This window comes from Trichechus manatus, unplaced genomic scaffold (genome assembly GCF_000243295.1).
Source record: "Trichechus manatus latirostris isolate Lorelei unplaced genomic scaffold, TriManLat1.0 scaffold00027, whole genome shotgun sequence".
NCBI lineage: Eukaryota > Metazoa > Chordata > Mammalia > Sirenia > Trichechidae > Trichechus > Trichechus manatus.
Window position 1 is genome coordinate 4,951,110 of NW_004443963.1, and position 27,524 is coordinate 4,978,633.

At 45.8% G+C, this 27,524-nt stretch overlaps 1 protein-coding gene across 1 annotated transcript in view; it reads left to right on the forward strand.

The window, feature by feature from the left end:
- Positions 1 to 23,194, forward strand: part of STAB2 (stabilin 2) — a 212,782-nt gene extending 189,588 nt beyond the window's left edge. Inside the window, exons 54-64 of the mRNA XM_012554793.1 lie at positions 653 to 846; positions 2,518 to 2,659; positions 6,294 to 6,427; positions 8,850 to 9,015; positions 9,160 to 9,266; positions 12,091 to 12,210; positions 13,948 to 14,088; positions 16,394 to 16,504; positions 17,433 to 17,561; positions 19,107 to 19,223; positions 23,081 to 23,194. Coding sequence (XP_012410247.1) covers positions 653 to 846; positions 2,518 to 2,659; positions 6,294 to 6,427; positions 8,850 to 9,015; positions 9,160 to 9,266; positions 12,091 to 12,210; positions 13,948 to 14,088; positions 16,394 to 16,504; positions 17,433 to 17,561; positions 19,107 to 19,223; positions 23,081 to 23,194 — 1,475 coding nt within the window. The remainder of the gene's footprint in view (positions 1 to 652; positions 847 to 2,517; positions 2,660 to 6,293; positions 6,428 to 8,849; positions 9,016 to 9,159; positions 9,267 to 12,090; positions 12,211 to 13,947; positions 14,089 to 16,393; positions 16,505 to 17,432; positions 17,562 to 19,106; positions 19,224 to 23,080) is intronic.
- The last annotated feature ends 4,330 nt before the right edge of the window (positions 23,195 to 27,524 follow it).

Here is a 27,524-nt window from a genome sequence, read left to right on the forward strand (position 1 = left end):
TTCTGTCATCATGTTCATTCTCTCTGTCTCTGGTGGCTGCCATGACTTAGGCAGAAAAGCAGGCAAGTATCTTTCTAGCTACTCCTGGGGATAGGACTAATCTATTATTGGGTTGAAATTTTGGAAATTATGAAGATAAAGGTCATAGAGATAACACTAGGAAAAACATGGACTTTGGAGCCTACCTAACCTAACTAATCCCACTCCCACCACATACTACCTGTTTTACCTTTGTCAAGTCAGTTAATCTTTCTGAGCTTCAGTTTGTTCATCCGTAAAATGGGGGTAACAATGTCTCTCTCACAAGGTGCTCAATTAATGTTGCACTAACACACACACGCACGCACATAATGTCCTAACATTAAAAAACCCAAATTTATTCTGAAAACTACTTCGAAAGTAGAGCCGAGTAGGTCTGTGGCAAAGAGGGGCAGAGGTGGACAGAAGTCATCAGGCCTGGTCTATGAGGTGCCACAAGGATATTAGTGTTTACAAATGCTAGCACAGAGGCAGCAGGGTGTAGGGAGAAGAAGCTCATTGGGGCCCACTGACTCCCCCAGCACCACGGGTGCTGGGGTGACCCATACCTCAGTCTGAAGCCCCAGTTACAGAGATGTGGGAAAATTGAGCCCTCTCACCCCTGTTCTTGCAGTTGTGGATTTCTGCAAACAGAACAATGGAGGCTGTGATAAGGTCGCCAAGTGCTCCCAGAAGGGCACCAAGGTCTCCTGCAGCTGCCCAAAGGGCTACAAGGGGGACGGTCGCAGCTGCACAGCAATAGACCCCTGTGCGGATGGCCTCAATGGTGGCTGTCACGAGCACGCCATCTGCAAGATGACTGGCCCGGTGAGTCACTCCTTCCCAGGGGAATTTAGGAGCATCTTCTTGGGCTTCACTCAGCCTTGCTTCTCCACCTGTCTGGGGTCCTGCTCGCCATTCACCCTCTTCCTAAGCTTTCTTTGCATCTCAGTCTATTTCTTGTTAAAAGTTGGAGGGCTAAATGCAAGGTGGTATCCTGGACAGAAAAAGGACATTAGTGGAAAAATTGGTGAAGTCCAAATAAAATCCATTGTTTAGTCAATAGTAGTGGACCAATGTTAATGTCTTAGTTTGGATAAATGTGCCATGGTCACATAAGATGTTGACATTAGAGGAAACTGGGTGAGCTCTCTGTGCTATCTTTGCACTTTTCTATACATCTAAAATTATTCCAAAATAAAGTTTATTAAAATGAAAAGTTGTTGGGAAATGGCATGAAAAGTGCCAGTTTGGGCAATCACCCAAGTCTTTTTAGGATGGAATCAATGTTCTGTTTATCTGGTGGAGGAGAGAAGACTGTGGAAGATAATGTCCATTATGGTTGCAAGCATGGACTTGAAGTCAGACAGACTTTGAGTCTTAGCTCCTAGGCTTAAAAGCTCTGTGGTCCTGGGCTGGTTACTTCATCTCTCTCAGCCTAAGGCTTCCTCATCTGTAAAACCAAAAAAACCAAACCTGTTGCCGTCAAGTCAATTCTGACTCATAGCAAGCCCATAGGACAGGGTAGAACTGCCCCCATAAGGTTTCCAAGGAGCGGCTGGTGGATTCGAACTGCCGACCTTTTGGCTGGCAGCTAAGCTCTTAACCACAAAAGTGGCATATAATAATGCAGACCTCAGAAGGTTGTTGTGAGGAGAATATTAGAGCCCTGGTGGCACAGTGGTTAAGAGCCCAGCTGCTAACCAAATGGTTGGCAGTTCAAACCCACCAGCAAGTCCTTGGAAACCCTATGGGTCAATTCTACTCTGTCCTGTAGGGCCGCTGTGAGTTGGAATCGACTCAATGGTAATGTGTATTAATTCAACAAATGGTTGTTGAATACCCACTGTGTGCTACTGTAGGTGTCAGGGGTACAGCAGTTAAAAAGACAAACACAGTCCCTGATTTTCTGGAGCCTGTGTACAAGTAGAAGGAGCCCTGGCGGTGCAGTGGTTAAAGCACTCCGCTGCTAACTGAAAGGTTGGTGATTCAAACCCACCAGCCACTCCACAGGAGAAAAATGTGGCAGTCTGCTTATGTAAAGATTAGAACCTTGGAAGCCCCATGGGGCAGTTCTACTATGTCCTATAGGGTTGCTACGAGTCAGAATCAACTCGATTGCAACGGGTTTAACAGGTGTACAAGTGGAGGGAGGAGGGCAATGCTTAGTACAGAAATCAATGCACAGGAAGACACTTTCACACCGTGGACAGCTATGATGTACATAAATCAGGCCAATGTGATAGGAGGAACTGGGAGGGCCACTTTATTTAGGGTGGCAGGGAAGGCCCTCTGAGGAGGGGATATTTGAGCTGAGATGTAAAGGGTGACAATATTTCATCATAAGCCCATACAAAAGCAGGACAGAGCAGTTCCTCTGGAAGGAGAAGCATGCATTCTTGGTCCTGCTTTGCTGGGGGGTGGTCCCCAGAGCACTTGGGAGTCCTGAGGTCCTAGAGAAGGGGCTTCTTTCATCCTTTCCCACTCTCTCCCCAACAGGGCAAGCGCAAGTGTGAATGTAAAAGTCACTACGTGGGAGACGGGCTGAACTGTGAGCCAGAGCAGCTGCCCATTGACCGCTGCTTACAGGACAATGGGCAGTGCCACGCGGATGCCGACTGTGCCGACCTCCATTTCCAGGGTCAGTGTGGCTAGGTGCAACTGGCCCCGACACTGTGGTCTTCAGGCCTGGGGAACGGACCTGTGCCAGAGAAAGGAAAAAGCAGGACCCAAACAGCCCATGCACTGCCCAGGAGCCAATGGAGGCAGTGGGCCTCTGCTAGCAGAAGGGCAGGGTAAACTCAGAATTGGATCTTGAGTTTTAAGACCAGGAGGGGGCTCAAAGGTTTTCTATCCCGAATCTTCCTGATGCTTGGTTTTCCCAAGTTGCTTAGTAACTCTTATAACCATTGACTGGAATTAAATCTAAGAAGCACAGTTTAGGGTATTAAATAACAATGAGGAGGTGTCTGCCACTTGCAGAAGCAATTTCTTAGCAGTTGTATTAGTAGTAGCACATTGGTTGGCATATGCCCCAATTAATTCTAAGAATGATTTCAGTGGCTTATAATAAACCAATGGGTATAATAAAACTAAGAATCATAACACAAAATCAGATTAAAAAAATAAAACCCCAAGTAGCAAGTGCAGAAAACTCGTTGCCGTTGAGTCGATTCCAACTCACAGAGACCCTATAAAACAAAAAAACCAAACCCACTGCCATCGAGTTGATGCCAACTCATAGCTACCCCATAGGACAGAGTAGAACTGCCCCACAGCGTTTCCAAGGAGCGGCTGGAGCAGTCAAACCGTTGACCTTTTAGTTAGCAGCGGAGCTCTTAACCACTATGCCACCAGCGCTCCAGAGATCCTATAGGACAAAGTAAAACTGCCTCATAGGGTTTCCAAGGATGTAATCTTTACAGAAGCAGACCACCACATCTTTCTCCTACAGAATAGCTGGTGGGTTCAAACCACTGACCTTTCGGTTAGCAGACAAGCACTTAACCACTGTACCAGGTGGGCTCCTTAGTAAGTGCAGAGGTACAGGCAATAGGACATCTTGAAACCTGATAGAGAAAAATCTGAAAGGACCCACAAACATAGTTTTGAACCAGAACAAGAAGGGACTTCAGTGGTTCAGAAAGTGATCAGTATTTATTGGTTATCTCTGGTTGGGGTGGGGTTGGGGGTGGGGTTGCGTTTGTTTTACAGACACAGTAATTTTGCTGGCCAGTTTTTATCTATCTCAACAACTATTGACTTAACACCTATTATGTACCAAGTCCTGAGATACCTCAAATCCCTTTGGGGAAGAGGGGAAAACACACTGGATACAGAAGCCTTTGTCTCTTATCACAAGGAGATTCCCAATGGAGTTGAGGGACTTTGTTAAATTAAAAAGAAAAGGAAAAGAAAGCAATATGACAGAAGACAGCAATGTATGTATGTGCTGATGATGCAGCTGAGACAAGAGAGCCAGAACGGCTCAGCGAAGGGAAAGGTCTCTAGGAGAGGTAAGGGAGGGAGTCTTCAGAGAAGCATAATACAGGTCTGGGACTGTGGTGGAGTCTTGAAGGATGTTTGAATTGGGCTAAGCACAGAAGCGCCTCTGGGTGGGATTCCAATGGCAACTAACAACAACAAAGCACAGAGCAGCAAAGTATTTCTGTGGTGGCGACAGACTGGACCGACGTGAGAATTATCAAGGGTCAGCTGAGAAGGACAAGGCAATGAGGAGGACAGAGTGATACCAAGGCTGTGGTCCCAAGGTAACAGGGTCTCTACTGGGAAAAAGAGTGAGACAAGGGAGAAAAGGGCACACAGTGGACAGAGAGTGAAGAAAGAGACGGGATCGAAACCAACGTAAGGTTTCCATCCTGGAACACCAAACCCAGCGCCAGTGCTGGGCTAAAGCAGATGGGGAGGGAAGACCAGCGGAAGACTGAAGAGCTTAGCTGGTGGTATTCTTTTTTCTTAGTAGGTTTTTATTTTTTCTTTTCTTTTTTTTTAATTGTACTTTAGATGAAGGTTTACCGAACAAATAGTTTCTCATTAAGCAGTTAGTACACATATTGTTTTATGACAATGGTTAACAACCCTATGACATGTCAACACTGTCCCTTCTCGACCTTGGGTTCCATATTACCAGCTTTCCTGTCCTCCTGCCTTCTAGTCCTTGTCCCTGAATTGTTGTGCCCCATTAGTCTCGTTTTGTTTTATGCAGCTGTCTAATCTTTGGCTGAATAGTGAACCTCGGGAGTGACTTCATTACTGAGCTAAAAGGGTGTCCAGGGGCCATACTCTTGGCGTTTCTCCAGTCTGTCAGGCCAGTAAGTCTGGTCTTTTTTTGTGAGTTAGAATTTTGTTCTACATTTGCTCCAGCTCTGTCTGGGACCCTCTGTTGTGATCCTTGTCAGAGGAGTCAGTGGTGGTAGCCGGGCACCATCTAGTTGTACTGGACTCAGTCTGGTGGAGGTCGTGGTACTTGTGGTCCATTAGTCGTTTGGACCAATCTTTCCCTTGTATCTTGTTTTTTTTCCTTCTCCCTTGCTCCCGAAGGGGTGAGACCAGTGGAGTATCTTAAGTGGCTGCTCACAGGCTTTTAAGACCCCAGACGCTACTCATCAAGATAGAATGTAGAACATTTTCTTTATAAACTGTGTTATGCCAGTTGTTAGCTGGTGGTATTCTGTGTTCAAGGTGATGTAAAGTATCCAGAGAGGGTCTATAGTTAGTTGCTGTTTGGGATGAATCTCTGTACTCTGAACTCAATTGTCTGGTTAGAAAAATATCATTATGAAAAAACAACAAAAATGTTCCAACATCTTAGCTGGGAAATGGCTATAAAACTTTGTTTTAAGGCACAGTGGTAATCAGAAAACACACAGTCCTTGGTAAAAACTCCTTTGATGTGTTGTTCTCAAGGTTGTAAAGTTCACAAATATTATTCAATTATAAGTATTGGGGGGAAAAATCATGTTGCCAAATAAAATTTATAATATTGGAAAATGATCTTGATTTAACGTTAGGTTTGGAAGAATATTTCTAAAAACTATATATTCGGTATGCTACAAAACACCAGAGGCTCTGTGGGAAAAACATGTGGCAGTCTGCGCCATCGAGATCTACGCCTTGGAAATCCTATGGGGTCTCTATGAGTCGGAATTGACTCAACAGCAATGGGTACCAAGATATATATGTATATGTGTGTATACACATATATTCATTTACATGATATATATATTCATTTACACTATATATATATTCATCTACACGATATATATGTTCATTTACACAATATATATTCTTTACATGATATATATAGATATAGACATTGATATAAATATAGATGTATTGATATACATATCATGTAAAAGCATAGAAGAATATGAAATTATATCAAAATAAAAGTTACAAAAAATAAGTAAAGTAAAAATTCTTGAAGGAAGTACACCAAAATGTTAGCCATGGAGTAATGATTATTTCTGGACAAGAGGATTATAGGTAATTTTTGTTTATTTCTTTTTTACTTTTCCGTATTGCCCAGATATCTACAATGAATGTGTGATCATTTTATAATTCGAAAAGAAATACCTGTTTTAAATGATGTGCTTCAGCTTATCTCCAAACGGGAAATGGCTTCCAAGACACCCTGGATACAGCCGACCTTCAGTTTTGAAAGTTCTTCAGAATGCCTTTGCTGGGCTGCCAATGCTGCAAGCACTGCCAGCCAGGCCCACTGACCTGGGCGATTTTTCTCCTTCCTCTTCTAGATACCACAGTTGGAGTGTTCCACTTACGCTCCCCGCTCGGCCAATACAAGCTGACCTTTGACAAAGCCAAAGAGGCCTGTATCAATGAAGCTGCAACCATAGCAACCTACAACCAGCTCTCCTACGCCCAGAAGGTGCGTCCTCCGCTAGTGGGCACCACGCAGTCAGGGTCTGGGGGCAGGGTATGCAGGGGATGAGGTGCAGCCTCTTCTTGAGATAGGAGACGTAGGCTGTTGCCTTCTCCAAGGGGAGTGCAGGGAACTCCTGGAGCAATAACAATTCATCAGGTCCATTTATTAGGTGTCTGCTATGCGTCAGGAGCCCTGGTGGTGCAGTGGTTAAGAGTTCAGCGGCTAACCAAAAGGTCAGCAGTGCAAATCCACCAGCCGCTCCTTGGAAACCCTATGGGGCAGTTCTGTTCTGTCCTATAGGGTCGCTAGGAGTCAGAATCAACTCAACAGCAACGGGTTTGGTTTTTGGTTTGTACTACATGTCAGAGGTCCCTGGGTGGTGCAAACAGTTAAGCGCTCAGCTACTAACCGAAAGTTTGGCGGTTTGAACCCAGCCAGAGGCGCCTCAGAAGAAAGGCCTGGCAATCTGCTTTCAAAAGGTCACAGCCATGAAAACCTTGTGGAGCAGTTCTATTCTGACACACATGGGGTCACTATGAGTCAGAATCAACTTGATGGCAACTGGTTGTTTTTTTGTTTTGTTTTGTTTACTGTGTGTCAGGCGCCATACCAGGCACTTTGTTGATATTTCTGTCTATCCTTATCACATCTTGGGAAGTCGTTGTTATTGTTGTTGGGTACTGTCGAGTCAATTCTAAATCATAGTAACCCCGTGTGACACAGTAGAACTAACCCATAGGATTTTCTTGGCTGTAATCTTTAGTAAAGCAAATTGCAGGTCTTTCTCCCACGAAGCCACTGGGTGGGTTTGAACCGCCAAACTTTCAGTGAGCAGCTTAGTGCTTAACCATTGCACCATTTGGGTGCCTTCCCTGAGAAGTAGGTGTCACTATTTCCATTTTACAGATAGGAAAACCAAGGCTCTGAAAGGTTGAGCACCATGCCCTATGTTACCAGCCAAGAGGTGGCAGATCCAGTATTCAAATGCTGCTCTGACGCCAAAAGTCTGTTCTTAACTGTGACTCTCAGCTGCCAAGGCAGAGCCTGGAAGTGTACACCACACAGCTGGAAACCAGAGAGAGGTCAATAATCCCAAGCCCAGGGTCTCCCTGAACCCACCAAGCAGCGGAGTTTCTCTGGAATAGCTGGAGCTCCCTGTGGCTAGAGGAGCTGAGAAGGGAGTAATGGGGATTGCCCCAGCTCACAGCCACAGCCCGGTAGGAAATGGCCTCTGGCCTGGGCTACTCTCTTAGCTCCTAAAAGCAGAAGCCACTGTCTTAGATGCCTCATGCTGCTCTAACACAAATACCACAAGCGGGTGGCTTTAAAACACAGAAATTTATTTTCTCACAGTTCTGAAGGCTTAAAGTCCAAATTAGAGTCTCGGCCACGCCAGTTCCTTCCTTAGCGGTAGCCTCGGACATTCCTTGGTTCACTGATGATCCTCACCTTGGCATCTGTCTTCCCCCATGTGTGCATGTGTCTACGACTAATGTGCTCTCCTTATAACTCAGAAGTGATTAGATTCAGAACACACGCTACTTAATTAACATGACCTAATTAACATGATAAAGAAGATTCTATTTCCAAACAGGAGGAGTACATCCGCAAGTACAGGGGTTAGGATTCTGTCATAGATTGAATTGTGTTCCCCAAAAATGTGGGTCAACTTGGCTAGACTGTGATCCTCAGTATTATGTGACTGTGCACCATTTTGTCAATTGATGTGATTTTCCGATGCATTGTAAATCCTACCTCTATGATGTTAATAAAGTGGGATTAGCAGCAGTTATGTTAATGAGGCAGGACTCAATCTACAAGATGAGGTTGTGTCTTAAATCAATCTCTTTCAAGATATAAAAGAGAGAAGCAAGCAGAAAGATAGAGGCCCTCATACCACCAAGAAAGCAGTGCTGGGAGCAAAGCACATCCTTTGGACCTGAGGTTCCTGCACTAAGAAGCTCCTAGACCAGAAGAAGATTGATGTCCTTGTTGACAGAGAAAGCTTTTCCCTGGAGCTGGTGCCCTGAATTCGGACTTCTAGCCTACTAGACTGTGAGAGAATATATTTCTCTTTGTTAAAGCCATCCACTTGTGGTACTTCTGTTATAGCAGCACTACATAACGAAGGCAGATTCCAACACATACTTTGCGGGGGACACAATTCAATCCATAACAATGATCAATTAGAGTTCTATCAATCCATAAGCAGAAGAATCTGAACCTATGGGTAGTGGTTGATAGCAAATCCTTTCTCTAGAGCAGAGAGAAAGGAAATGAGTATGAAGGACTCAAGCACCTACAGAAAGAGAGGGCAGCACTTTCATGCATCCAATGGCTCAGTCAACAAAAATTTAAGGAGCACCTACCATGTATACAAATATGAAATTGCAACTGACCCGTGGCCATGTCTGTGCCTCCGCAGGCCAAATACCACCTCTGTTCAGCAGGCTGGCTGGAGACGGGGCGCGTTGCCTACCCCACAGCCTATGCCTCCCAGAACTGTGGCTCTGGCATTGTTGGGATAATAGACTATGGAACAAGAACCAACAAGAGTGAAATGTGGGACGTCTTCTGCTACCGGATGAAAGGTAACTATCCCAGCTGCACTTCAGGTCCAGGCCATGCAGTTTCTGCTCGATCCACAGCCAGACCAGCCAATCTCCAAGGGTGAGCAGGGGCAGCCCAGGCCCCACCTCACTGGGGATGGAACTCTGTGTGCTTCTGCCCTCCAGATGTGAACTGCACCTGCAAGGTGGGCTACGTGGGAGATGGTTTCTCGTGCAGTGGGAACCTGCTGCAGGTCCTGATGTCCTTCCCCTCACTCAAAAACTTCCTGACGGTATGTACCAAGTCTGCTTGGTTTCTCCTTGGGCAAGGGTTGCATCAAAGCAGGTATTAAATGGTAGGTATTAGAAGCACATTAGTGGTTCAGTAGTAGCATTCTCACCTTCCATGCAGGAGACTCAGATTCGATTCCCAGCCAATGCTCCTCATGTGCAGCCACCACCTATCTGTCATAGCATGTTGCTATGAAACTGAACAGGTTTCAGTGGAGCTTCCAAACTAACACAGAGCAGGAAGAAAGGCCTGGTGATCTACTTGGGAAAATCAGCCAGTGAAAACCCTATGGATCACAATGTTCCAATTCACAACTATTCATGGGGATGGTGCAGGACCCGGCAGCAATTTGTTCTGTTGTGCATGGGGTTGCCATGAGTTGGGGGCCAACTCAACAGCAGTTAATAACAACAACATTAGAGGGGCAAGTCCTTGGAAGGAAACAAAGGCTCATGGTAGTAGTTAAGGGCATGGGCGCTGCACCACATCCTCTGAATTTGAAGTTTGGGTTTGCTGTTGCGTAACTGTAAATAAGTTACTTGCCCTCTCTGGGCCTCAGTTTCCTCATTTGTAAAATGGGAATGATGATAGCACCAACGTCCTAGGGTGGTCATGAGAATTAAATGAGTTAATATTCTTAAAGCACTTAGACCAATGCCTGGCATTAAGCAAGTTACTTCCTCTCTCAACTTCAGTTTCCTCATCTGTAAAATGGGAATGATAATAGCACTAACCTCGCAGACTCATTGTGATAATTAAGTGAGTTAATATTTGTAAAGCACTGAAACCTGTGGCCAGCACATGGAAAATTCTGTATTGGTGTTAGCTAATGTTAGTATTTCTGCATCTAGAGCAGTTTGAGAGTCTGGTCTGCAGGAATGAGATGCTCTGTTGTCTTCATGGTGAATGGTCAGGATGGGCACACTTAACTAAGTCTGCTGGGTGATCACTCTCAGAGCCAGGTTATCAACACATAACCAATTTGCATTTTGCACTGCACTTAAAGTCACTTCAATATCTTCAAGGTTATGCACAATTAAGACAGAACCCCATTTGGAGAAGGATTTGGTGTTGATTGAGCAAAGGACTGAGCTAGTAATAATATCAACAGCAATCACGTTTCTGGAGCATTTACTTTGCCTTGGGCATTATATTGACTCTTTTCATTCAAACTCATTTCATTCAACCCACAGAATATAAGCGTGGCGAGGTTAAGATTTTCTCTGCCTTCATCACCATTGCATCCCTGGCACCTCAAACAGTGGCTGGCACATAGCAGGTGCTCAATAAATACTTGTTAAAAGGAGTAAATCCTCACACAACCCATTTTATAGATTAGGAAACTGAGGCTTAGCAGGGTCAAGGATACAGCCTGACAACCTGGAGATAAACTTAAGCTCAGGATGCCTGGCACCAGACACTTCTCACCCATTATGGTGGAGAACAAAGTGACTGAGCCAGGGTTCCAACCAGAACCAGACAATCATGACCTCAGGAGGAGACAGGGCTGGGCATGAGCATAGGGCTTGCGGGAACAAGGCAGAAGTTAGACCAAAATGACCCCAAAATGGTGAGTCTCCATCCACAGCCTGAAGTATCCATCTAACCACTCTAAAAATCATGGTAACCGTGAATACACTAAAGATAAACACCCAAATCAACATTTCTGCTGCATGGGAGCTTGGCTTGTGATGACATTTCAGAAAAAAGACAGTGCCAGAACAAAGCACACTGGCTAAGTGCCCTTCAGCAAATTACTTAACTTCTCTGGGCCTCAGTGGCCCTGTCAGCAAAATGACAAAGTTAGACTGAGTAGTGCAATGTCTTAAAATTTGTTCAACGAATTTTATTGAGCACTTACTATGTGCCTGGGGTACTTCAGTGAACAAAACAGACCAACATACAATAAGCAGAATAAACAAGTAAACGGTAGACTGCTAACCAGTAACCAGTTACCATGGAGTAGACTCCAACTCATGGTGTTCCCATGTGTGTCAGAGTAGAACTGGGCTCCATAGGGTTTTCAGTGGCTAATTTTTCAGAAATAATCACCAGGCCTTTCTTTTGAGGCACCTCTGAGTGTACTTGAACTTCCAACCTTTCAGTTTGCACCTAAGTACATTAACCATTTGCAGTATCTAGGGACAGACTGAATGCTGTGAGAAAATAAAAAGTAGAGTGGGGTGGGGTAGAGTGACAAGGGGAAGGGCCCTGCAGGGTTCCAATTTTGCAGAGTGATGAGGGAAGGCCTTAGTGAGAAGATGATATTTGAGCAAAGTGGGAACAGAGGGGAGGAAGTTCACCATTTAAATTTGGAAGAAGAACATTCTAGGCGGAAGGAATAGCCAGGCAAAGGACATAAGGCAAGTATACCCAGGCCAATTTTGCGGAACAGCAAGGAAGCCAGTGTGTCTGGATCAGAGTGAGAGAGACGACAGGTGGGTGTGGGCTCAGAGGAGCAACAGTGGCAGATGGTTGGGGCCTCGTGGGCCACTGTAAGGATTTTTACTTTTCTTCTGAGTGAAATGGGGCCACTGCAGAGTTTTGAGAAAAGGAGACTCAAGATTTGACTTAAGTTTCAAAGGACAGCTCCTGCTGCTGTGCTGAGAATAGTCTGTGATGTGGCTATGACTTAGGACACAGGATTAGTTGACAAAAGGAAAAGACCTCCTAAAGCTCACCCAAGGGGCACTCAGGAGAAACTGACATCAGGAATATTCCCAGATGGGTAACAGCCTGCGACCCTCTCCAGCCACCCCAGCCCTCGCGCTCCAGGCCCTGGGCCGGCTGGCTCAGCTGATAGATGACTTCCTTCCTCTCCCCAGGAAGTGCTGGCCTATTCCAACAGCTCTGCCAGAGGCCAGGCGTTTCTGAAACATCTGACTGACCTGTCGATCCGCAGCACCCTCTTCGTACCACAGAACAGCGGACTGGGGGAAAATGAGGTGAGCAGAGCCCCTAGTGCTTTTCAGTCCAGGTCTGTGTGCCTGCTTCAGACTAGTGCTTCTCAATAGTATTGGTTATCTATTCTCACAATAATGCTGTGTCACAAAAACAAAAAACAGAAAAAAAAACAAGCCCACTGCCATCAAGTCAATTCCAACTCATAGCCACCCTATAGGACAGTAGAACTGCCCCATAGGGTTTCCAAGGCTATAAATCTTTATGGAAGCAGACTGCTGCATATTTCTCCCACAGAGTGGCTGCTGGGTCCAAACTGCTGACCTTTTGGTTAACAGCTTTAACTACTGTGCCACCAGGGCTCCTGCTATGTCATAAGTCACCCCAAAACTCAGTGGCTACACATTTATTGAGCTCAGAAGTCTGCAGAGAAGCTGGAAAGTTCTGGTCTTGGCAGAGCACATTCACAGGTCTGAATTAGCTGGCCGGCAGCTGATCTAGGCTGGCGTCCACTGGGGCCCTGCTCCACCGGGCTCTCATTCTCCAGCAGGCTAGCCTGGGCACGTTCTTATGGTGATGCCAGCAGAGAACAAGAGCAGTGAGAGCAAGCCCAGTCCCACCAGCGCTCTTCAAGCCTCTGTATGCTCATGTTTGTTAACATGCTGCTGGCCCAACAGGTCGTATGGCCAAGCATAGAGTCAAAGTGGGAGGCCCCCAGAGTGACATGGCAAAGGGCAAGAATACAGGCACAGGGGAGAACCAGGGTCATTGGCGCAATCACTGTACCATACCAGAGGCATTCAAAGGAGTTGGGAATATTTACTTGACACTCCACAGGTAGCTGGCTGTAGGCTCTGACAGCCCCAGGCCCTGCCCAGCCACTGGAGGGTTGGAAGGAGTAATAGCTCCGCCCACCTGTTACCCACTTGTCTTACTTTCTTAGTGCTGCTATAACGAAAATACAAATAGGTGGCTTTAACGAACAGAAGTTTATTTTCTCCCAGTTTAAGAGGCTAAAAGTCCAAATTCAGGGTGCTGGCTCTAGGGGAAGGCTCTGTCTGTCCATTCTGCTTCTCTAGTGTCCTCGGTGTTCTTTGGAGATCTCCATGTGGCATCTATCTTCCCCCATTAGTGCTTGCTTCTCTTCGTGCCTCATTTGCTCTTTTTATACCTCGAAAGTGAGTGGGTTTAAGACACACCCTCACTGATATGACCTCATTAACATAACCCTATTCCCAAATGGCATTACATCTTCAAATATATATACAACATATATTTTAAACCAAAAAAAAAAAAAAACCAAACCCATTGTCGTCGAGTTGATTCCGACTCATAGTGACCCTATAGGACAGAGTAGAACTGCCCCATAGTTTCCAGGGAGCACCTGGTGAATTTGAACTGCTGACCCTTTGGTTAGCAGCCGTAGCACTTAACCACTACGCCAGCAGGGTTTTCAACATATATTTTGGGGGAACACAATTGAATCCATGACATAACATAACAAGGCCCACTCTTTCCAGCACAACACTGGGGAGCTCTGCTTCAGACAACAGAGATGACTTTCAATGACACATCCTAGTTGTAGGAAGGCCTCTGATGGAGTCCAGGCAACCAAAAGCCTGAGAAAAGCTTAATCATTCTTGATCACCGGCCGCATGGAGGCAGAAAAGCCAAGTCTGTGAGATGTGATTGTTTTTCTAACTATGGCATCCTTCCCTTTAAAAAGAAAAAATATTGTTCGGCCTTTACAGACCATTCTTGTGTTTCTTCTTTCCTCTCAGACCTTGTCTGGGCGGGATATTGAGCACCACCTCGCCAATGTCAGCCTTATTTTTTACGATGACCTTGTCAATGGTACCATCCTGCGAACCAGGCTGGGAAGCCAGCTGCTCATCACCTCCAGCCAGGACCAGCCCGATCTGGTATGAAAAGTCTTCTAGGCTTGTTGGGAGAACTGCTTAAATACATGGAAAGGTCCTAGTATACAGTAGGTGCTTAACAGATGGCAACTATTATAATGTGAAAGTAAACTCTCAACTTACAGTTAGGGGAGGTAATATCTGCACATCATAGTACATTGACTGTTAGGCAGCCCCTGTTGTTGTTCAGTTCTGACTCAAAGTGACCCTATGTGCAACACTGCCCAAGTCCTGCGCCATCATCACAGTCGTTGCTATGTTTGAGCCCATTGTTGCAGCCACTGTGTCAATCCATCTCGTTCAGGGTCTTCCTCTTTTTCACTGACCCTTTACCTTACCAAGCATGATGTCCTTCTTCTGGGACTGGTCCCTCCTGATAACGTGTCCAGAGTACGTGAGACGAAGTCTTACCATCCTCAGTTACAAGGAACATTCTGGCTGTACTTCTTCTAAGACAGACTTGTTCATTTTCTGGAAGTCTATGGTATATTCAATATTCTTTGCCAACACCATAATTCAAATGCATCAATTCTTCTTTAGTCTTCCTTATTCATCGTCCAGCTTCCCACATGCATATGATGCAATTGAAAATACCATGGCTTGGGTCAGGCTCACTTTAATCCTCAAAGTGACATCTTTGCTTTTTAACACTTTAAAGAGTTATTTTGCAACAGATTTGCCCAATGCAATACATCATTTGATTTCTTGATTGCTGCTTCCATGGGCATGGATTGTGGATCCAAGTAAAATGAAATCCTTGACATTTACAATATTTTCTCTATTTATCATGATATTGCTTATTGGCCCAGGTGTGAGGATTTTTGTTTTCTTTATGTTGAGGTGTAATCCATACTGAAAGCTGTAGCCTTTGACCTTCATCAGTCAGAGCTTCAAGTCCTCTTCACTTTCCGAAAGCAAGGTTGATGCAGCGTTCTTCTTCACATAGTCCAGCTTCTCGGATTATTTGTTCAGCATACAGGTTGAATAAGTATGGTGAAAGGATGCAGGCAGTCCCTACCCCTTGGGAAATAAGCCTGTGGTCCTCTGGTGGCCTCAGAAGCTGGTAATGTGGAATGATAAATGAAGCTATTTCAAAAGCCTTCTGATTCCCCACTTTTATTTGTCAGCTTGTTGATCTATCGCAGGCATTAGCGTGTGAGCTTTGGAATCAAGTGACCTGGGTTTCAATCCCAGTTCTACCACTACCACTTGCTGTCTGTGGGACCTTAGACAAGTTATCCAATCTCTCTGTGCCTCAATCTCCTCAACTGAAACTGAGGTGTTGGTGATGGTGTTGATGTTGGTGATGGTGTTAATGATGTTGATATTGTGATGATGATGGTGATGGTGATAATGACTATGACGACAATCTTATGTCCAGATCATAGGCTGTTGTGGGGATTCAGTGAGTAACGCTTTTAAAGTTCTTAGAACAGTGCCTGACATGTAGCAAGTGCTCAGTGAGTGTTATTTTTCCATCTTTACTCGATAGTTGATTTCTATTATTAAAGATCAGTCGTTTAGACCAGTGTGTCTCAAATTTTAACGTGCACTTGAACCACTTGGGGATCTTGTTAAAATGCAGATTGTTACTCAGGAGTTGGGGTGTGGGGACTCAGATTCTGCATTTCTAATGAACTCCTAGGTGAAACCCACACCACACTTTGAGTAGCAAGAAATTAACCAAAAACCAAACCCATTGCTGTCGAGTCGACTCCGACCCAAAGCGACCCTATAGGACAGAGTAGAACTGCCCCATATCATTTCCAAGGTTATAAATCTTTACGGAAGCAGGCTGCCACATCTTTCTCCCATGGAGTGGCTAGTGGGTTCAAAACGCTGACCTTGCAGTTAGCAGCTGAGCACTTAACCATTGCACCACCAGGGCTCCTAGCAAGGAATTAGATCACTTAAAACACCCCTTTTATTTACAGTGTGGTGTCATGTTCAGAGCAGTGGATCTGGAGTCCAGAGTGTAGAGTCTGCCACTTACTGCCTGAGTGATCTTGGACAAGCCACTTCCCCACTCGAGGCCTCTGATCCTTAGCTGTCAGACCAGTAGGTTGGACAAAATGACCCCTGAGGTTCCCTGTGGCTCCTTAGATTCTAAGATACTCCTGGACTCTAAACTTCACTCATTAGTTCTTCGGCACAAGGGCACTGGTGTGTTCTGGGCTGTCCAGGTGGCGACCTTGGCTCTAAGGTCTCAGGGAAGCTAAACAACTTCCCTCCATGGAAGGGCTGCTCGCATGGGGAGGAAAAACCAGATAGCCTCAGATCTCCATCAACCCTCTTCTCATTTCTCCAGAAGGAGACCAGGTTTGTCAACGGAAGAGCCATTCTGCAGTGGGACATCTTCGCCTCCAATGGGATTATTCATGTCATTTCCAGCCCTTTAAAAGCACCCCCCGCCCCAGTGGTGAGTATCCAGGGATCCTGGTGAGGGCCCAGGAGAAGCCCCAATGTCCACTCCCCAAGCGGCAAACTTGCCAGAAGTGCCATCCCTCACCCTCCTTTTCTGGAGACTGGAGGAGCCTCCTGCATCCAGGGCAGCTGGCCTCAGTGATACCTGCCCCAGTTTATCTCACGCCCACTCCCATGCAGTAGCAATGCAGCACCTGTCACTATGAGTATCTGTCAGATGAAAGAGGCAGAACGGGCCAGTGGAGAAACCACCAGAAGGGGAATAGGAAACCCTGATTTCTGGTTCTGGTCCCTCTACTTCACAGCTGTGTCACTTTGGACAAGTCCCAGAACATCTCTGAGCCCCAGTTTTCTCACTGGAAAATGAGGATCATAATGCCTGCCCCCTGGGTTCTTGGGAGGACTGTGACTTAACAAATGTAGAATCCTAAGAACAGCCTCTGGCACAGAGTTGTTGTCGTTGTTGTTGTTAGTATTCTAACTTTCTCCCAAAAGTGTGAGGGAAGAGTGAGCACAGCTGGGTGCTGGAAAGTTCCATAGCATAGTGGTAAAGAACACAAGCTCTTGTGCCAGCCTGGGTTCAAAGCCCACCTCTGCCACTCACTAGCTGTGTGATCTTGGGCAAGTACTTAACCTCTCTGTGCCTTAGTTCCCCCATATAAAAATGCGACAATAATAAATGTTCCTATGTCTTTGGGCTGTTATAATATTTAAATAGATTATTTCATATAAGGGGCTTATTAACAGTCTCTGGCAATAATAGTAAAGGCTCAATACCCATTAAATATGTTATCATTATTTTTTATCTCAACGGCTCCAAGATGCCTCAGGCCAGCAAGAGCAGGGTGGGCTCCAGCAAGTGCACGTCTCTTGGTGGGGGTCACCCAGTTTTAAATATTGACCCCTCCCCTTCCTGTGTGCAGACCTCAGCCCACGCTGGATTAGGAACAGGGATACTCTTTGCCGTCATCCTGGTCCTTGGAGTCATTGCTTTTGTGGCATATTCTTACTTTCGGCTAAACCAGAGAACAATTGGCTTCCAGCACTTTGAGGTAAGAGAGAGAAAAATGGGAACATGGTGGTGGGATCCTCTCCAAAATCCAGCTTCTGGCTTTGGGCTGCTTCAGCTCACCAAGGAGCTAGGTGCTGGGCACGAGGCAGGGGCAGCCAACTGCCACGCACTTCCTGCCTCCTGGGTTGGGGTCTCTGTCCCCACAAGGAGCTTCAGTGGCAGCTCCAAGCCCCTCTTCCTGGCTCAGACAGGGCTGTGGTGAGGAGGGTGATGGGCTGCCAGCAGCACAGACCCTCCAGATCTCCATGCCAGGGACTGGCTTGGAGGCAAATCCACCAGGGACCCAGGAGTCGCCCTCACCCTGGAGTCACTAGACAAGCACCCACCATGATTGGCTTGGGCTTCAAGCCTCACTCTCTGAGGGCTGGGGGACCGGATTGGGGAACTGGACAGAAGAGGCCTCACTGTAGCCAGCGAAGCAGATTTTGGCCTGTTTGAATAGTTGAGTCCACGTCAAGGTCAGCGCGAAGCTCTTGGCTGTGTGTGGCCCTGGGGACCCGGTCCGGAAACAGCAAAGCAGTCGAGCAGCCTCCCTGGAGTACTTCGTCTCCTTCCAGCGCCCCCTCTGTCGGCTGCCTCAGAGTCTCAGCAGAGCCCCCAGCAGCAGTTCTCTACCCACCTCCTAGCGAAAAGTTGCATATTTAAAAGCCCCAGGCACCCATGGATTCCGAAAACATCATATTTAGCAAAAGTGTACATGTGGATGATTCCTTTTACATTAAGTTCAAGGACAGGCACAACCCCTCCAGGGTGACAGAAGTCAGAATAATGGATACCCTGGGTGGGAGGAAGGATTGGCGAGTAAGGGGCATGGGAGGCACTGCCTTTTGTTGTGTGCCGTGGAGTCGATTTTCAACTCACAGTGACAGAGGAGAACTGCCCCATAGGGTTTTCTAGGCTGTAATCGTTACAGAACGAGCCTGGTGGGGCAATGGTTAAGCACTCGACTGCTAACTGAAAGGTTGGCAGTTTGAACCCAGCAGTGGCTCCACAGGAAAAAAGACCTGGCAATCTGCTCCCCTAAAGATTACAGCCTAGAAACCCTATGGGGCAGTTCTACTCTGTTCTGTAGGGTCGCTATGACTCGGAATCCACTCGAGGGCACACAATAACAATCTTTACAGGAACAGATCACCAGGACTCTCTCCCTCGGAGCCCCTGGGGGCACTACCTGGGGGGCAGAAATGCTCTATATCCTGATCTGGGGGGTGGTCCCTAGAGTAGATATATGCAGGAAGTCATAGGGCTGAACATTTAAGAGTGGTGCATTTTATTGTATATAAACCGTACTGTCTATTCCAACTTACAGCGACCCTACAGGACAGAGTAGAACTGCCCCACAGGGTTTCCTAGGAGCAGCTGGTGGATTTGAACTACTGACCTTTTAGTTAGCAGCCGAGCTCTTAACCTTAAAAAGAAAGAGCTCCTGGAGGCAGGGAGTGGCTTGCGTTACCTGCCAACTTGGAGATACTCCAGCCTTAGGGAGAGTCCTGGCTCTCAGCCCTGTGCTTGTCTTTCCCAACAGTCAGAAGAGGATATCAATGTTGCGGCTTTTGGCAAGGAGCAGCCTGAGAATATCTCGAACCCCATGTACGAGAGCACAACTTCAGCTCCCCTAGAACCCTCCTACGGCCCCTTTTCGGTGAGTCTCCATTTTTATCTAGGGGCAGAGGCAGCTGGGGTACAGAGGCATGATGTCTTTCAGCAAATGTCAGTGGAAAGCTTTTGCACCAAAAAAAGCTCACTTCTGGAATGTGTCTCAACCAGCCAGACTAAAAGCCAGTATTGGAGCTGACGGAAGCCAGCTTGGTTGTCTGGAGTCCTGGGTTCTTTTTGGTAGATGGCACATTGGTGTTGTCAGTTGCTGTCAAGTCGGCTCCGAATCACAGAGACCTTATGTATAACGGAACAAAATGTTGCCCAGTCCTGCTCCATCTTCACGATCATTGGTATGCTCGAGTCCATTGTTGCAGCTATTTGTAGTGCCTTCCCACCTAGGGGGCTCATCTGCCAGCACTTTATTGGACAATATTCCGTTGTGATCCATAAGGTTTTCTTTGGCTAATTTTTGGAAGTACATCTCCAGCCCTTTCTTCCTAGTCTGTCTTAGTCTGGAAGCTCTGATGAAACCTATCCACCATGGGTGACCGTGCTGGTATTTGAAATACCAGTGGCATAGCTTTCAGTATCATAGCAACACGCAAGCCACCGCAGGAGGACAAACTGATGGTAGTAGAGATGGCAGAAGCCTCCCATAATTAGAGGTAGGGGAGAGCTCCAGGTCACCCTACCCCAACTTCATGACCAGAGAAATGTCACAAAAAAAGCAAGTCTCAGAGTGAATTCTGCCAAGAATTCTTGTAACATTTATGAGGTAGCCGGAGCAAAATAAGACATAAGGCCTATAGAAAGGATTTTTCTTCTAGCTGTCCTTTGAACTGATGTTCACATTGTTGTAGAAGATTTCTCCCCACCCTGCCACCCCTTGGTTATCAGAGCTGCCTCTTCCTTTTGGAGCTACTTGTCTTTGATGAAGCCTTTTATATCTGTGGGTGAGTGTTCTGCTTTGGTCTTCCAAGGAACCAGAACAAGTTGCCGTGGTGTCATTTCTGACTCATGGCGACTCCACGTGTGTAAGAACAGAACTGTGTTCCATGGGGTCCTCAATTGCCGATTTTTCAGAAACAGATCACTAGGCCTTTCTTCTGCGGTTCCTCTGCACGGACTCAAACCACCAACCTTTCAGTTAGCAGCTGAGTGCGTTAACCGTTTGCACCACCCAGGAACTCCAGTCTTCCAAGAAGGGATCATTTATTTCTAGAGCTAGTGGCCCTTGAACTCAGATGGGGCCTCCACCTCCAGGAGGACCCCATGGCAGATACTCCATGCACATAAATGTGGAAGGTATACACTGCTTCTAGTTTATTAGCAGTTCTGGACTGAGAAGCTAGGGATAAAATTAATTTTTTCTTTTATATAAAAATCAGAAAAATTGACAGCCAGTCCTTGTTTACCTCAGCAGGCTAACTGAGCTGACAGTGTTGCTTAGGTCCAAGGAAATATTTCAATCTTGGCTTGTGTGGGTCCACAAAACTCAAGCAGTATTAACTGAAGCCACGCAGCTGCTGTAACCGTTTTTGCATGTGTTCATGTGCTGATTCTCCCCACCCCCAAGACCATACATACCCTAGTTACTGAATTTTTTTAAGTGGCACTGAAATACTACAAAAATGTTTTCTTGCATCATTTTTAAGCTTGGATGTTACTGTTTCTCTGAAGTAAACCAAATGTAAATATCTTATAGTTCTTAACGCCTGTGGTTTAAAACAAAACAAAACAAAACAAAAACTGTTGCCGTTGAGTCAATTCCAACTCATAGCGACCCTATAGGGCAGAGTAGAACTGCCCCATAGGGTTTCCAAGGCGCAGCCGGTGGATTTGAACCGCTGACCTTTTTGGTTGGCAGCCAAGCTCTTAACCGCTGTGCCACCAGGGCTCCCTGCAGTGCCTATCGGTAGCAGATTTAATATATTTGTACTAGATTGAAAAATAACCAGATCACAAATCCTATTTTGTTTTTTATTGTGCTTCAAGTAAAAGTTTACAGTTCAAGTTAGTTTCTCATACAAAAATGTATACACACATTGTTATGTGACCCTAGTTCCTCTCCCCATACTGTGACAGCACACTCCTTTCCACCTCGGATTTCCCATGTCCATTCAACCAGCTCCTGTCCCTTTTTGCCTTCTCATCTCTCCTCTGGATAGGAGCTGCCCATATAGTCTCATGTTTCTACTTGAGCTAGGAAGCACTTTCTTCATGAGTATCATTTTATGTCTTATAATTGAGTCTAATCTATGTCCGAAGAGTTGGCTTTGAGAATGGTTTCAGTTCTAGGCTAACAGAGAGTCCGGGGGCCATGTCTTCCGGGGTCCCTCCTGTTTCAGGCAGACCATTAAGTCTGGTCTTTTTACTCGAATCTGAGTTCTGCACCCCACTTTTCTCCTGCTCCATCAGGGATTCTCTGTTGTATTCCCTGTCAGGACGGTCATTGGTGGTAGCCGGGCACCATCTAGTTCTTCTGGTCTCAAGCTGATGGAGTCTCTGATTTATGTCGACCTTTCTGTCTCTTGGGCTAATATTTTCCTGTTTCTTTGGTGTTCTTCATTCTCTTTTGCTCCAGGTGGGTTGGGACCAATCCTATTTTGTTTTTTAATCTAACCTATGTAAAAGTTTCTGGTCCAAATTTGCAAAGGCAAATCCAGCTGAACTGCATTTACTAACTAATAAGGGTTTGTTTCTGCAAGTAGCACTGTTATATTAAAATGAACCTCATTGAAAAAGCAGGGGGGAAAGAATCATACATCCTGTTCAGTGAGTTCCATGCCACCCCAGCTGTCTGTCTTCCTCGAAGGACTCCATCAGCACCAGGCCTAAACGATTCACCTGCAGCAGGTGAGCTGGTCTCCTAGAAGCAGGATTCAGCTAAACCTCCTATTGAAACCAGTTGACAAAAGTCTTCTTAGTGACGGGAATCCTAAGTCTAGGGTGCCAACTCAAACAATGACATGCTATTCTTATGCCTTTTATACTGAAGGGTGAGGGTGCCTGTACAATATTTGTGGCCCACCCAGACATCTTGAATACCACTCATTTCACCCAAGAAAAGCCATTTCTAGCATCCATTATGCTAATTAACAAAGCCTGGGTACTGATTGGAGCTGAAGACAACAGAAGGCTTGGTATGGTTTCTGATTAGACTCAAAACACTAAAGAACCACCCTTGGTTCAGGATGAATTTTCAACCTGAAAGGGACTTTTTTTTATAATTATGTTATTGTTGTCAGCCCGACTCATGACAACCCCATGTACAACGAAACAAAACACTGCCCAGCCTTGCACCATCCCCATAATCAGTTGTGGATCAGACCATTGTGACCCATAGGGTTTTCATTAGCTGATTTTCAGAAGTAGATCACCAGGCCTTTCTTCCATGATCATATTAACAGCACAGTGCCTGGCACATTTATGGGGTGCTCATGCCTTGTAGATGCAGTATCTAATTTAATTCTCATCCTACCCTATTAGGTAAAAAGTATGACCCTTTATAGATGAGGTTATAGCTGCAACAATGGGCTGAAAAATACCAATGATTGTGAGAATGGCACAGAACTGGGCAATGCTTCCTTCTGTTATACATGTCACCATGAGTTGGAGCCGACTTGGTGGCAACTAACAACAATTATACATGAGGTTAGGTGATTGGCACAGAACTGCACAGCTTCAAGCAGCAGAGACTGACCCCGGAACACATACCCTTAACCACCATACCATCCCGCCTCTCAACTCAATACAGGAGGCTGAATAAATGCTCCCACCCTACCTGTTCACAACTGAGGCCTCAGACCAGTGGCCAGAAGAAGTGCTCATCCCAGAAGGATTAAGCAAACAGAACATTCCATATCCTGTCTGAGGGTTTCACAGACATCTTTTTTCCAGGACTCTGACGAGTGGCAGCTCAAGAGCAGCGACCCCCTCGGGGGGGCTTTGAGAGCCAGTCAGCCATCACCCACTGGGTCAATGGAGTATCCTCAAAAAGGCTATCAACTGTGAATTCTCAGCAACAGTTGCCTTTCGGGAATGTAAGGTCCTTTAACACTTTAAAGTATGAAGCACCCAGAAGCCGTACCTCATGTCTTTGGTTAATCGAAGGGTTATTTTGTATCCGTGGGTGAGGAACCATTTAGTACCATGGTCTACCCACCAACCCAGGGCGACTTTTCCCTCCTCTCAACCTCTACGTCCTTCCTTTGTTCCTTTCAATGGCATTACATTATGAGTATCTGTGATCTTGTCTTATGTCCCAATTAGATTGTAAGCTCCCAAAGGCAGGGACTGTGCCTCATTCATCTTTGTATTCCAGCACCTGGCACACGAAATATACTCAATAAATGTTTACGGAACAGACATGAAGTCAGCTGAACAAATCTAGTGAACAGCTACGATGGGAAACAAAAGCCATCTTCACCACAGGAAGGACTGAACTTTGAAGGCAAAATCGACTTATTAGGGCTAGTTAGGGCCTTCTCAATTAGTCAACATCTGCCTTATAGAATTCTTCTTTCTTAATCAAGGTGCGTTTGCTTGGTTTACTTTAAGGAGACATGATAACCACAGTGAGATACCACTTCATACCCACTATGATGGCTGTAATCAAGAAGATGAACAATAACAAATAATGGCGAGGATGTGGAGAAACTGGAACCCTCATGTTGCTGATGGGAATGTAAAATGGTGCAGCTGCATGAAAAAAAGTTAAGCCTAGAATTACCATCCAAAACCAAACCCATTACTGTCGAGTGGATTTCCGACTCATAGCGACCCTACAGGACAGAGTAGAACTGCCCCATAGGATTTCCAAGGAGCGCTGGTAGATTTGAACTGCCCACCTTTTGGTTAGCAGCTGAGCTCTTAACCACTGAGTCACCAGGGTACAGAATTACCACATGACCTAGCAATTCCATTCTTAGATATATATCAAAGAGAAATGAAAATATATGCCCACATGAAAACCTGCACGTGGACATTGACAGCAGCATTATTCATAATAGTTAAAAGGTAGCAATAACCCAAGTGTCCATCATAGATGAATGGATAAACAAAATGTGGTACATCCATACAATGGAATATTATTTGGCCCTAAAAGGGAATGAAGTTCTGGCACAGGCTACAACATGGATGACCCTTGAAAACATCATGCTAAGTGAAAGAAGCTAGTCACAAAAAGTCACGTATTGTTTGATTCCATTTACACGAAATGTCCAGAATAGGTAAATCCATAGAGGCAGACATTAGAATACTGGTTACCAGAGGCTGGGGCAGGCAGAATGGAGAGTGGCTGCTAATGGATACAGGGCTTCTTCTGGGGGTAATGAAAATGTTGTGGAATTCAACAGTAGTGATGGTTGCACCATTTTGTAAATATACTAAAAACCACTAAATCGTACACTTTAAAAAGGTGAATTTTATGGTCATAACTTACATCTCAATTTTTAATATTTTTTAAAGACATAATAACTAGAATTAACACTATCATTTTTCCAAATGTTGTGGGTGGGCTGGTTTTGGGGGCCTTTTTAATATAAATAACCTGTCCAAAAAAAAAAAAAACAGGTTGAACATGGACAGATATGCCCCAAACCCCTTCCTTTAGAGGACAAAGGAAAATCTCTGCCTACATATCCACCAGGTATAAGGCAGAGTTAAAATTAACATTTTGAGGGTGGTGGTGTTGTTAGCAGCCTTCAGAAGCAAATTGCAGGGATACACTTCTGAGGCACCTCTCGGTAGGTCTGAATCGCCAATCTTTCAGTTAGTAGTCCAGTGCTTAGCCATTTATGCCACTCAAGGACTACATGTGGGGGTGTTCGGTTCAGTTAAAGGGTTTCCAAAGACAGTTACTGCAGCCTGCTTTCCTACAAAGCTTGCACCTGCCGCAGACTTTTGCCTCCCGAGAGAAACCAGCCTCGGGGTGAAACCAGCACCAGCAAGAAGAGTGGATGGAGAAAAGGCAAGCGGCCAGGCTGCTGAATCAGAAGAGCCCTGAAGACCAAAGGGGCTCTGGAGTGTGCAGTCCCAAGATGCAGGACAATGCCTTTACAATTTATGCCACCTCTAGTGAAACTTGAGTCCCTGGGTGAGGCAAACAGTTAAGCGCTCAACTCCTAACCAAAAGGTTGTTGGTTTGAACCTCCCCAGAGATGCCTCAAAGAACGGCCTAGCGATGTTTCCAAAAGGTCACAGCCTTGAAAATCCTCTGGAGCCCAGTTCTACTCTGACATGCATGGTGTCGCCATGCGTCAAAAAGCACGCCACAGCAACTGGTTTGGGCTTTTTTTTTTTTTTAGTGAAACTTGGTACAGCGCCCCCTTGGGGCCACTGGCCCACATTGTGTACTTACTGCCTTGCTACATTTAAATTCATCTCAGAATCACCAGGTGTTAGAATTGAAAGTGGTCTGGGATCACCATGCTCTAGAGAGCATAAGGGTGCAGAGGTGCCTCGGGTCCCCCACAATGCCCCTGTAAGGAAAGTAGTCCGCCTTTAGCTGGTTTATTTATTGGCTTCTTCATGAGATTATTTGGAGAGGAATATACAAGAATGGCAGAAAAAAAAAAGTTTGAAAACCACCCACCCAACCACACTTTTACAGATGAGACCCAGAGAAACTGTGAGCAGCCACAGGTGATGCTACTAAATGGGACACAGCTGGAAGAATTGAGGTTTCCTCCCTCGCCCCCACCCCTACAGCTCCCAGCCCAGTGCCCAGTAGCCCCCACAGATGGATCTGGGCTCTACACTCCATTATGGTCTCAAATTTCCCCTAATTGGGGTTCTCTCACATTCTCATCAGTTTAGAGCAGTGTTCACAACAACCTGAGCTTTTAAAGTCTTAAATCTTAAATCAGTTTGCATCATTTTATTGGAACTTAGGACACAAAACTTCATGTGGATCTAAAATTTCCTTAGCACCTTTATTGTACACGTTTGGGAAATAAAAGTCCCCAACTGGAAATGGCTTGCTCCAATTAAAGGATGCAAAATAAAGTCAGAGTCTTTCCGAGGCGAGTCATGCTGAGCAGAGTACAGGTCACTCCCTGAAAGTGAACGCATCAGCATGGGGAACAAGAGACATGGTCAACATGGTCAACACCGACATAGAGAATAAGGAAAACGCCCTAAGGGAGCATCAGGCAGCATCTTTATATAGGAGCAGTCTACAAAACCTCTTATTCACGTTGTCCTGTTTGTTAGTGTCCTGAGTTCCTGTTATTTGTGTCAATACCTCAGTAAGGTTATTTTTTGCTAGGATCCTAGCCCTGAGGGGCAGACGGGGTGGGGGTGGGGGTGGGGAGAGAGGAGAGAGAGAGAGTGTGTGTGTGTGTGTATGTGTGTGCGTGTGTGCGCTCGCGCGCACGCATGCACGCGTACAAGCACCGGGGCTCCTTCACTTAGTAGTTGAGGAAAGAAATTATACTGAGCTCACACAGTGGTCGTCGAGGATCAAATTTCAACTAGCAGAGAGCACCTTGTAGACTGTATGCAGGTGTTACTGTATCAGACAGGACTCTTCATCTTGCAAGTATCAGAAAACCCAATTCTACAGTGGCTTGAAAAGCAAGGGGAATTTATTGGCTTGTGTGACTGGAAGGCCTAGAGGAGGGAGGCGTCAGGTTTGATTCTATTCAGGGGATCAAAGATGTCATCAGAGACCCAGTTTCTCCCCACATCTCTACTCTGCCTTTGGAGGTGTTGGCCTCGTCTTATAGCGATTTTCCTCAGAAAAGTTTAATTGGACAATGGGTTCCAGGATTCACACTCACCCATACAGGTACCATTCAAAAGAGAAAATCTCTCAGGAGCTGGCTCAGATGAGGAAACTGTCTTTCCCAAAAGAGCAAACCGCCCTCAACCTCCCTGGGGTCTGAAAATGCCAAGTGCTAATTGGCTGAGGCAAAGGCAATGGGGGTCATCCTGATTGGCTTACCTCAATCAGGCGCACCCAATCAGATCCTCCCAATGATTGACCGCTCCCTCTTCAGTGTTCCCAAAGCTCAGGGGACACAAATTTCACTGCACTATAGCTAGTTGAAAGGCGCCCTGGTGGCACAGTGGTTAAAGTGCTCGGCTGTGAACCAAAAAGGTCGCCAGTGAACCCACCGCTGAAGAACGATGTGATTTTCCGCTCCTGTAAAGATTATAGTCTTGGAAACCCTATGGGGCAGTTCTACTGTGTCCCATAGGGTCGCTGTGAGTCGGAATTGACTCAACAGCAGTGGGTTTTTGGTTTTTTGGGTAGCCAGTTGAAAGAGGAGATCCACTGAGGGCTCTCTGCATAGGGTAGGAACAAGCTCACTGATGTGAAATAACCATTTCACCTTTC